Here is a 12,070-nt window from a genome sequence, read left to right as displayed (position 1 = left end):
AAATTTTTATAGGCCCAGAAATAATTCAAAAAATAATTAAAGTAAATTCAATTTACCTAGACTCATTTTTTGCATCAATAAAATTTTAAAAAAAACAAGAAATAATTGTAACAGGATGCTGTTACGAAGTCTCCCAAACAAAGCTCCCATAATTCGTCATTCCCATGGTCGCCTGACATTGGGCAAAGTCCAGTACACATTGGTTTGGTCTAGTAAAGTGATATGCATATGTCACATAATGTGACGCCTAGGAGATTGACCCTGTATATCATTCAAATTATTTTGAAATGACAAACAGGAATAAATATGGTTTAGGAGTGGGGACCGTTTACAAGTTCTCAAACAGGAGGGGGTGGGTTGACCCCAGGGACTCCCCCTATATTTCATTTGATTTGTTATATTGTCCCATACATGAATATATATGGTTTAGGAGTGGGGATTTCAACCGTTTACAAGTTCTCAAACAATAGGGGGTGGGTTGACCCCAGGGACTCCCCCTATATTTCATTTGATTTGTTATATTGTCCCATACATTAATATATATGGTTTAGGGGTGGGGATCTCGACCGTTTCCAAGTTCTCAAACAGGAGGGGGTGGGGTGACCCCAGGGACTCCCCCTATATTTCATTTGATTTGTTATATTGTCCCATATATTAATATATATGGTTTAGGGGTGGGGATCTCGACCGTTTCCAAGTTCTCAAACAGGAGGGGGTGGGGTGACCCCAGGGACTCCCCCTATATTTCATTTAATTTGTTATATTGTCCCATACATGAATATATATGGTTTAGGGGTGGGGATATCGACCGTTTACAAGTTCTGAAACAGAAGGGGGTGGGGTGACGCCAGGGATTCCCCCAAATTTTCATTTGATTTGTTTTATTGTCCCATACAAGTATATATATGGTTTAGGGGTGGGGATCGCGACCGTTTACAAGATAAAAGAACATTTTCAAATTGAAGGGGGGTGAGATGACCCCCAGGGACTCACCCTATATTATATTTGATTTGTTTTATTGTCCTCTTCTCATTACTGAAGACCACGCGTGTCTATCACTTACTGTTTTCGAGTATAAATAGTCATTTGAAAATAAAATCCCATAGGGTTCTACAGTAAACCCCTCCCTTCTTTAGGCCCCTCAAAATACCCCTAAATAGTTCCCAATGCACAAACGAAAGATTGATGGCTCCGCTAGACATGTTAGTCTTACATTTTATGAAACCCTAAGTTAATCTGACAAGGGGTCCGAGTTGTTTTCTTAGACGGTCCGACTTGTCTCTGGGACGAGTTATGCCGCATTTCTTAAAACATCGACCTGATTGGTCGACATTGATTACGTCGATTTCCGGTTTTTCATTCATAAAATAACAACAAGTTCAGTGATAAACGGAATAATTTAATAAAAGAAAGGAATTTAAATGTGCATACATTTAATTGAAATCAATTAAATAATCACAATCTTCTTAAACTAAAAGAATATCATGATTAAGAGTACTTTCGCTTAATCGGACTTTATATCATCAGAATCAATTGCAAACGAACTTACGTTTCGTGTAAGTTAAAATTACCGCCAACTTAGACTACATGTGTACTATATATAACTTTATTCCTTCTATCATAGAGATTTGGTGTACATGAACAATATTCCTGCGCATTTTGCCATTTGGGAAATATAAACGACTTGTAATTACAGATTTTCGGCGATGAAATATTTCATACAATTGTTCTTTGCCATCTTAGCCAAAAGCACAGGGGATAATAAACTACGTACGGATTTCTATTGAGCACTATTTCCTATGTGCAACTTCAAATATTATGCGTCGTTCGACGATCATTTAAGGTTATTCTGGTCATATTTTTTGTATTCCAGAATTAAAAGAATGAAAAAAATGTCCAATAAGTTATAAATAACATATTAGCCTGCTAGATTACAACAATGGCACTTTTTTCAGCATTCGTTAGGGAGAACACAAATCTAGGGTGCTAGCATAAGGCAGCTTAACTGCCTAAAAACCAACAACAGGTTAAAATTGTATCATTTATTATAGATATACATTATATTTACAATATGATATAATCTATATCATTGTTCATTTTCTATATACATATATAATTGGAAGATTCATGGATATGTTATATACACTACCATCCATAAATAACACTCATAACAAACAAACAAACAAAATATAACATTCAAGTAATAACAAACTGCTTATTCACTACATTTTGTTTCAATTTAAAGGGTCAATAAACTATTCATTCTAATTTTCATTAATTTATTGATTATCAAAACTTAGTCTAGTTTGATTTCTTAAAAAGGAATTTATGTTTAGATCAATGTATAAAAAAGACTGTATTTACAAAGACACTGATTTGCTGATACTTATGTTATAATAAATGAAAAACAAAAGTTTTTTTTACATTTATTTATGCTAAAAAAAAAGGAGTGAATTTAAACAATTTTTTTTTTTAAGTAAACACAACTACCCCTTTATAATATAAGATAATCTTGTCTTTTAACAGCATAACTAATAATCAGCTAATGTTAAGAGACAGAGCAAAATTGACTGCATTAGTTTTAGACTGTTTTTTGTATATTTTAGGGTACATGCATTTTTCATTTTTAGTATTTTATTAATTTTTATATGCTTGTTTGATTCTTGTAAGTTGGTGCTTTGTAATTTATGTTTTATGTATTTTTGTATTTTATTTATTTTCAAATGTGAAGCGCTTAGAGTTATTGTTGTTATTATAAAAAGCGCTTTATAAATATTGTATTGATTATTATTATTATTAAAATCAAGGAAATTAAACAGACTAACACTAATAAATGGTTGAAAGCTCCAGTTGTATTGACAGGCAAAGTTCTATTTAAGAAAATAATAAATGATAAGTTTGAACACAATGATTTCAGGAGTACAACATACAAATTGATTTAATATCAGGTTTATTTTAGCAGATCATCTAGTAACATCAAAATAGGACATAATTAAATGTAAAAACATAAATACTGCCATAAATAATATCTAAATGTTTATAGAATCTTAAGCCATTGTTCCTTTCAAGAGATAAAAAAATGAGTCCAATAATTAAAATAAAAATTCGTAAGGGTTCCGCGGAACCCAATGTCTCGCCTACTTTTGCTGCTAGTCACAGGCTCAACAAAATGGGGAAAAAATTATTAAAAATTTTCCTATAGATACTATCTTTTGATTGTAAGAAGCTTCTGTCCAAGTTTGGTAAAAATCCAGAATGGTTTATGAATCTAATAAATGATTTAAAAACTTTTAACTACAGACTGTATGTAAGGTTAACTGGAAGAAAAACTAAGTCCATTTATAAGTTATATACGGAAAAACAGGAAATAAATTTTTACAAAATTTCCTTCTAGATACTAGCTTTTGATCATAAACAAGCTTCTGTCCAAGTTTGGTACAAATCCAGGATAGTTTAAGAAAGTTATTAAAATTTCAAATACTTTAAACACAGAGTGAATATTTGTGGATGTCGCCGTCGCTGTAGGATTGCTATGTCTCGCTTTTGCGACAAAAGTCGCAGGCTCGACAAAAAGGTTTTAAACTTTCCAAAGACATGTTTTAGATTTACCCCTAAAAATCATTCAAATCAAAAATTTAAATAGCAATGCACAATTTCATGTTCTGTAGAAGAATCTATGCAAGTTAGGTTGAATTCTGTCATGTCGTTTTAAAGAAATGCAGATTTACAAAAAGATATCAGAGAAATGTTTATGTCCATGTTTTGGCATTGGAAACCCTAAAAATTAAAATAGCAAGAGCACAACTTCATACGCTGTTAAAGAATCGGTGCAAATTTGGTTGATTTCTGTCTGGCTTGTTTTCAAGGAATTGTAGATCAACAAAGTGTGGCAATGACAGGGAAAGGTGACAGAAGTGATCACAATGTGTTGTTACACATGGAGGCTGTCATGGAAAGGTGAAGTGACCACAATGTATTGTTACACATGGAGGCTGTCAGGTGATACAATTAAACCAATTCATATATCCTTACAAATGAATAAATTTCAGATTTTTTTTTATCAATCTTGAAATTTGAACTCAGAATTATATGATGTAGAAATTGCAGTTATTTTAAAAAAAAAATGAATGAAAGCGAGATAAGATACTACAGGCACTGTTATAGTATTTGACTGAAGGTGAAAAATTGTCATGAAAAATATACCACAAAGCAAATTTTTTTGATAAGCCTAAATAAGAAATTTCTTAGCATTTACAATACATTTATAGAAATTAATGGCATAACATATATGCTTGAATTGAACTTCAGTTAAGTTTTCAATCATACTGACACATGTGCATCAATGCAAATATATGCTTCTTTGTGTCACAGTCTGGAATAATAGAATTCAGGCATCAATACAAGGTAGAATGACATTTACTAATGAGTGTATTTTTAATGAGATTATATCATTTTTTACATTTTGTTTCATGGTGATCAAATAAAAAGTCCACATGTTGATAAGGTTATCTTTATGTTTAATTGCTATAAATTTACTATTAAGGTTACTTAGATACATATGCTTTATAACCATGCCAAATAACTAAATTTGTTGAAATACTTAACTTCTATATCATATGAAATGAAAGTAAATGAAAAATTATTAACACCTGCAAAACTTTTGTATCGTAGAACATACAAGAGATGCATAGGATTTTTCAAGAAGACTGGTTATTTTATTCATAACAGTTTATCAGAGGCCTTTTTAATAATAACGCAAAATACAAAACATGTGGTTATTTATCTGCAAATGCATATAAATGTTTTAATACTGGCTAATGACATTTATAACTTATAAACCTATCAAAACTGCTTTGCATCTGAAAAACTAAACATCAAAATCCAATAGCTCATTGATTAAAATGAATGTTGATGTTAAACAAGCAGAAAAATATAATTTACCTATTTTGCAAATCCATGTGTGGTGAAACTAACAAATGTTTATAAAAACATAACAAAAATACCCAACTAACATACAAAACATCTTCTGCAAAATATACACACATTCACACCTATATAGAGACAGGTTAAAAAGCGGAATGGTGAAGACAATGGAGACCTTTTAAATAAACACAAACTTAAGAGTAGGGTTGGACAAGTGAAGACTGATGACTTTTACAGATTGTTATTTTACAAAGCTTTTTAATGATATAATTCTATTTTTGGTCAATGAATAGATAAATATAAAATACATTTTCAGTTTGAAAATATTTTTAAGGAATTTGCAAATCAAATAGTCAATATTTTGCTGCCATTTTTTGTTGTATAACTCATATATAGGGGAAAACTTCACACCAAAACTGTAATGTCTTGTCAAAGAACACATCTGTTCATGAAAGAATTAAACTTGGTTAAAATTTCGTTCTCCCTCATTTCATTTCTTTTGAGGACAGAAAGTCTAAATATTATTTTTATGTTTCCTTATCAATTTGAACAGTATAAAAGGTCTCCATTGGGGAATGCAAAGCATGTATTATAGCCAACTCAATATAATGCCCATGATAAATGAACTGTATTACTTACATCTATGAAAATATCTTTTAGTCAAATACATCAAAATAATTTACTCAATCACCAATGCTGAAGGTACATATTGTGCCCAGCACACTATAGGAAAAAAACACATCTTTTGATTTCTATATTTTCTGATTGTTGTCTTGTTATAATACAAAGGAATAAAATAAAATATACCATAGATATACATGGGAAAGCAGCAGTCAAAAGTAAATACTTAAACCAAATAGCCTCTATTCTTTGACCTCTGATTTTTCCATATTTTACTTTAATTTTTGTTTACCTCTTGCCACCAAAAAGACTAAATCAAGGATATTTTTATAAAAGTTTCCACAAAAGAACCCATAAAAAACTGGTCACTCCAGTAGCTGTGTCACATATTCTTAAACACAATCCTAGATATAAATTCCAATAAAAATATTGAATTGATTATAATTGCCTGTTCAAATTAAGATAGATCTCTTTTTTTTTTAAAAGAAAGGCATAATACTACTGAAAAGTAAATTAACTCAACCAGGAAACACTTTACTTCAAAATTGTACCTACATGTATGGGACTGCATGTTTATGATAATCCCAATGTATATAAAGGTCAAAGCAATTATATTACAATAAAATAAATAGTGCAAATACAACAAGTGTTATTACCCTAGTAATAAGTACAGACAATTATAGGCAGAATTGTAAAAATAATGGAAGAATAAATTAGCAAACTATTCACATTACAGCACTCTTCTGTCTTCTATACAATTGTAATATAAAGATGAATTTAAACATGTGGTTTACTTTATGCTGACTAAGCATTTAATTTTTTTGGTTAATAACTAGATAAATATGATTAAGCCACTAATTAATCTTTATTAATGGTTTTACTCACTGCATTAACCTGCAGGTCTGGGCTTTTATCAAGAGCCGTCATAACATATTAAACATACCTAATGCTTATGATAATGATGATGTTATATCTGTAGATCTGTGTGTATCTTACCAATACAATCTTGTCTGGTAGAGTTAATATCTGAAGACTGGTAAAAGACTATTTTTAGAAATGTTTTGCCTTTATTTCTACTTTCCTGACTTAATTTAATGATTGAAACTTAATAAATAATCAATTAAAATGATTGCCATATAAATGAGACTTAATGTACAATCTGAGAAGATATATAAATTCTCTCAAAATAAGGTGATGTATACTACTCTGTATACTTTATGACTGATCAGAAAAACAAATTAGCAAGGTATATATGCATTTGCATTCTAAAATGAAATTGATGAAATGTTCAATTTTTTAAAATGTATTTTTACCAGTCAAATATCAGTTTCTTTTTATATTCAACCATTTCATTTACACTTTATTTTGTGCATTCTGTCTATAAAACAAAATTCTTCAGATCAAAATATAACAACAATAATTTTATTAGTTGACATCAGAACTCTATAAAACTTGATAAGTATATGCAGCATGTTAACTTAAATTAGATGCAATTCATCACAAACATGAAAATTCACTATAAATAAATTTGTATAATAAATCTTTGAAAGCACCTGTCTGATTGGTAATGACTATTTTACATCTCTATAAAGAATCCTTGTTCATACTGAAGCCATTTACAGAACAGTCCCGTACTGAATCGCTTGATCACATGACTATCACATGACTGCCTCCCCATCATAAATAAATATCACAAGATGCATGCAGGGCATGAATCTGCAATTTAAGACATCTTCATAATTGTTTAATGCCATACACCACATACATGCCTGTATCATCCTTCCATATGAATTGCACTTTGAACTATGAACCAGTGATATGTGTTTTTCATTTGGGTGGAGGTGGTGGTGGTGCTCGTCGACCTAAAAAAAAATATTGAAAGGTTAATAAAAAGTGTTACATGTCTTCAACATAATACGGGCTGCCTACAAAATCATATTTATACATGTATATGAATTAAAGACAGTAATCTTTACCATTTATTATTAAAACTTATCAGATTGTGTTTACAAAGAAATTACATTTTTCAATTTTATTTCAAACAATAATTATTTTGATTATAGGGCAATGCTATGGATATAATATCAACTTGATGTCATCATTGAATAATAAAACAGGAAAACCACGAGTTATACAAAACTCAAATATAAAATTTCAGATAATTTTACCTGTACCAATATTCAACAACATTCTTTGAGAAAGCAGGGAAAAATTACAAATAATTAATGCTTAACAAATACATAATATACAAAGAGAAAGATATAGGGAAATTTCAGTCAATGTAGCCTTATTTTCCAAACCTTTGTATTACCTTCCCTGAAGCAAAATTAAACATTAATTATCTCAGAATCTAAAAGATTTCTTGATTTCTGGGTAATATTTTCAAAGCCAACACCAAAAAGAGTTGGTCAGAACTCTTCATAGATCTTGCTGATATAAACTTTTCATAAAACCTGACATGAAATGTAGGTGTGAAAGTGCTTACAATGCATTATTTAATATAAATAACATCGAAAATAACTCCTGTATAATAATTGATCCATGCTGAACTCATCCAGACATTGATTATATAAACCTTTGATATAAATTTCATAACAATCCTACAAGAAATGCAGTCTTGATAGTGCTTACATTGCAATATTCCATATCATTTATATTTCTAAGGGCATAACTCTTTTAAAAATAGTTGATCAGCACTGCTTTTCAAACTTGTCCGAGACATTGCATATATAAACCTTTAATTCAAATTTCCTAAATATCTGGCAAGATTTGTACACTTGAGAGCACTTCCAATGCACATAACTTCTGTAAAAATAATTGATTAGAGCTGATTTTCAAACTCCTCCCAGACATTTATGATATAAACCTTTTATTTTAACATTTCAAAGCAATCCTACAAGAAATGTAGTCGTGTCAGGAATCTGATGTTCAGTAGTTGTCGTTTGTTGATGTGGTTCATAAGTGTTTCTCGTTTTTTATATAGATTAGACCGTTGGTTTTCCCATTTGAATGGTTTTATACTAGTAATTTTTGGGGCCCTTTATAGCTTGCTGTTCGGTGTGAGCCAAGGCTCCGTGTTGAAGACCGTACTTTGACCTATAATGGTTTACTTTTATAAATTTTGACTTGGATGGAGAGTTGTCTCATTGGCACTCATACCACATCTTCTAATATCTATTGATAGCTTCGAATTAATTTCCATATAATTTTTATTTTTAAGGAGCATAACGCCTTCAAAAAATAGTTGTTTGGCACTTTTTTCAAACTTTTTGGAGACATTGCTGAAAATAAACCATATGAAACAAATTCAATAAAAATCTGGCACCGACAGCGCTTACAAGACTAGACAGACATACCCAAAGACACATGGACAAAGGCCTAGTATTTTTAAGTCCCCTGCACAGCATTGCGTGGGGTACAAAAAACAATAGTTAAGTAAGACCAGTTATGACCTTTATGTACAGGTTTGAATGTACTTTAAATCACTGATCCTCAGAAAGGGATATTCCAAAGCCTTTTGTTGCTAGGAAGACAAAACAGGCTAATTAATCACTTTCCCATAGTTTATGTCGTAGTATATACACATGTAACAGTGACATTAATAATACTTCAACCAACTCAAATCTTAACTGAATATGATAAATGTAAAGTAAATGCAACATTTGTAGGTATGAATAAATGAAGATGAATAATGAAATATGCAACATTTGTAGGTATGAATAAATGGAAGATGAATAATGAAATATGCAACATTTGTAGGTATGAATAAATGAAGATGAATAATAAAATATGCAACATTTGTAGGTATGAATAAATGAAGATGAATAATAAAATATGCAACATTTGTAGGTATGAATAAATGAAGATAAATAATAAAATATGCATAGAATTATCTGCATCACATAATAATAACATTCTAATCTGTAATAAACTAAGCATTACTCCACTGAAAATACTTATTTTTAAAAGGTTCAATTTGAACAAGAAATGATTGTAACAGGATGCTGTTACGAAGTCTCCCAAGCGAAGCTCCCATAATTCGTAATTCCCAGGGTCGCCTGACATTGGGCAACATCCAGTGAAAATTGGTTTGGTCCAGTAAAGTTATATGCATTAGTGATGCCTGGGGACTAACCTTGTATATCATTCAAATCATCTTGGCATGACAAACCAGAATATATATGGTTTAGGGGTGGGGATCTCGACCATTTACAAGATACTAGAACATTGGGGGTGGGGAGGTACCCCTGGGGACTGGCCCTATACGTCATTCAAATGTTCATTACATGACGAACAGGAATATATATGGTTTAGGGGTGGGGATCTCAACCATTTACAAGATATTAGAACATTGGGGGTGGGGGGAACCCCTGGGGACTGACCATATACGTCATTCAAATGTTCGAGACATGACAAATAGGAATATATATGGTTAAAGGGTGGGGATCTCAACCATTTACAAGATATTAGAACTTTCTCAAATGGCAGGGGGTCGGGATGACCCCTGGGGACTAACCCTGTATATCATTCAAACCATCTTCGCATGACAAACCAGAATATATATGGTTTAGGGGTGGGGATCTTGACCACTTAGAAGATATTAGAACTTTCTTAAATGGCAGGGGGTGGGGGTGACCCCTGGGGACTAACCCTGTGTTTCATTTGATGTGCTTTATCATGACAAACCAGAATATATATGGTTTAGGGGTGGGGATCTCGACCATTTACAAGATATTAGAACTTTCTCAAATGGTAGGGGGTCGGGATGACCCCTGGGGACTTACCCTGTATATCATTCAAACCATCATAGCATAACAAACCAAAATATATATGGTTTAGGGGTGGGGATCTTGACCACTTACAAGGTATTAGAACTTTCTTAAATGGCAGGGGGTGGGGGTGACCCCTGGGGACTAACCCTGTATTTCATTTAATGGGCTTTATCATTTAGAACATTTTCAATTAAAAAGATTGTGTCTATCACAAACGGTTTTCAATTTATAATCATTTGAAAATTTAAAAAAATAAAGTCCCATAGGGTTCTATAGTAAAACCCTCTTTTCTGTTTGCCCCTCAAAGTACCCCTTTATAATCCCCATTGCACAAACAAAACCCTGATTGCACCACTAGACATGTTAGCTTAACATATTGTGAAACCCTAAGTTAATCTGACAAGCGGTTTTGGAGAAAGGGTGCGGACAAGTTCAAATTTAAAAGCGGCGGAAGAGAAAGAAGAAGAAGAATAATAATAATAAGAACTGAGCAAAAACAATAAGTCTTCCCAAACTTCGTTTGGGAGACTTAATAATGGAATTAAGTAGCCACCAATATTCCTCTGCCTGGTCAATGGAAAAAGTGGTCTATGATATCCCCTTTTAAAATGTATAATTTTCAGAAAATAACTTGCTTCACCTCGAAAAAAGTTTCCAGTGGAATAGCACTATTTTTAAAGAAAACATAATTTGAATCTTCAAACTTCTTTTTAATCATGGCACCCTTTCTTATTTGGTTTTCAGTACATTTAAATCAATAAAACAAAGAAAATTAATATGGATTATTTATCCAATATATGTTCTTAAAATGATTAACTCTTAGACCCAAAACATTAGGAATGTTAGTCAAAACTATTATGACAGTTAAAAAGTTATCAATACCTTATCACAGGGTATAAGATAAGATTTCTATTTGTTGTTCCAAAGGGTTTTGAAACATATATCAAATTACATATCTAGGATCGACCTTTACAACCAAATAAGTCATCTACCAAAACCTTTTGATATTTAAATATTTAATGTTCAAAATTTTATGTTTTAATACAAAATTTTGTATTGTTATTAAAATTCTGTTCATTAGATATATTAACATGCATTCAATAACTACTGAGGAATATTTCAAATCAGTGTTGAACCTTCAATCAATAACCATCCAGTCTTATTAATGCCTTAATATGAACATGTGATTAATTAATATATATGCATATTAACATCTTTCAGGGAGTTTTGATTGTGTCATAATATTTAGAAAAACAATCCTCATTTTGAAAAAAAATCTTCTCACCTAGAAACAATTTGACATTTATAAAGAAAAACATTTGAACCCGTGAAACCTTTGCAAATCTAAATTTAAAAATAGGAGGTAAAAATGATGTGCAGTGTATTTTGTACTCTTGGATTATAACACAAATATATACATTTGGTACAAAATATTTGTTAATTGCCCCCTTCTAAAGTTTTAAAACATAAAATCACTTTGATTTTGACCCTATTATGTATACACAGCCAGTAAAAGGTCACAAAATATCGGGTACAACTTCTGATTTGAAACAATCTGTAACATATGTGTTCCCTTACACTAATTGAAACTGATAGTACTCATTCCTGAAAAGTAATCTTTTAAGTTAATCATTGACAAAAATATATTTATGTATGATCATTTCAAGAAATCAATTATAAAAGCATTCAATTTACTACATTTATATACACAACGGTCAATTTAGAGATATTCAACAATTAAATATTGATCAAGT

The 12,070-nt window shown here is 31.1% G+C and overlaps 1 protein-coding gene across 3 annotated transcripts in view; it reads right to left on the bottom strand.

Moving 5' to 3' along the window:
- Positions 1-2,027: 2,027 nt before the first annotated feature.
- The window catches only part of LOC127730616 (WAS/WASL-interacting protein family member 2-like), a 44,851-nt gene continuing 34,808 nt past the window's right edge, over positions 2,028-12,070 (bottom strand). For all 3 annotated transcript variants that reach the window (XM_052239101.1, XM_052239100.1, XM_052239102.1), the window contains one exon: positions 2,028-7,406. In XM_052239101.1, coding sequence (XP_052095061.1) covers positions 7,372-7,406 — 35 coding nt within the window. In that variant the 3' untranslated portion in view covers positions 2,028-7,371. The remainder of the gene's footprint in view (positions 7,407-12,070) is intronic.

Source organism: Mytilus californianus, unplaced genomic scaffold, assembly GCF_021869535.1.
Source record: "Mytilus californianus isolate M0D057914Y unplaced genomic scaffold, xbMytCali1.0.p SCAF_2, whole genome shotgun sequence".
Lineage (NCBI taxonomy): Eukaryota > Metazoa > Mollusca > Bivalvia > Mytilida > Mytilidae > Mytilus > Mytilus californianus.
This window is presented reverse-complemented; position numbering and strand designations above follow the sequence as displayed.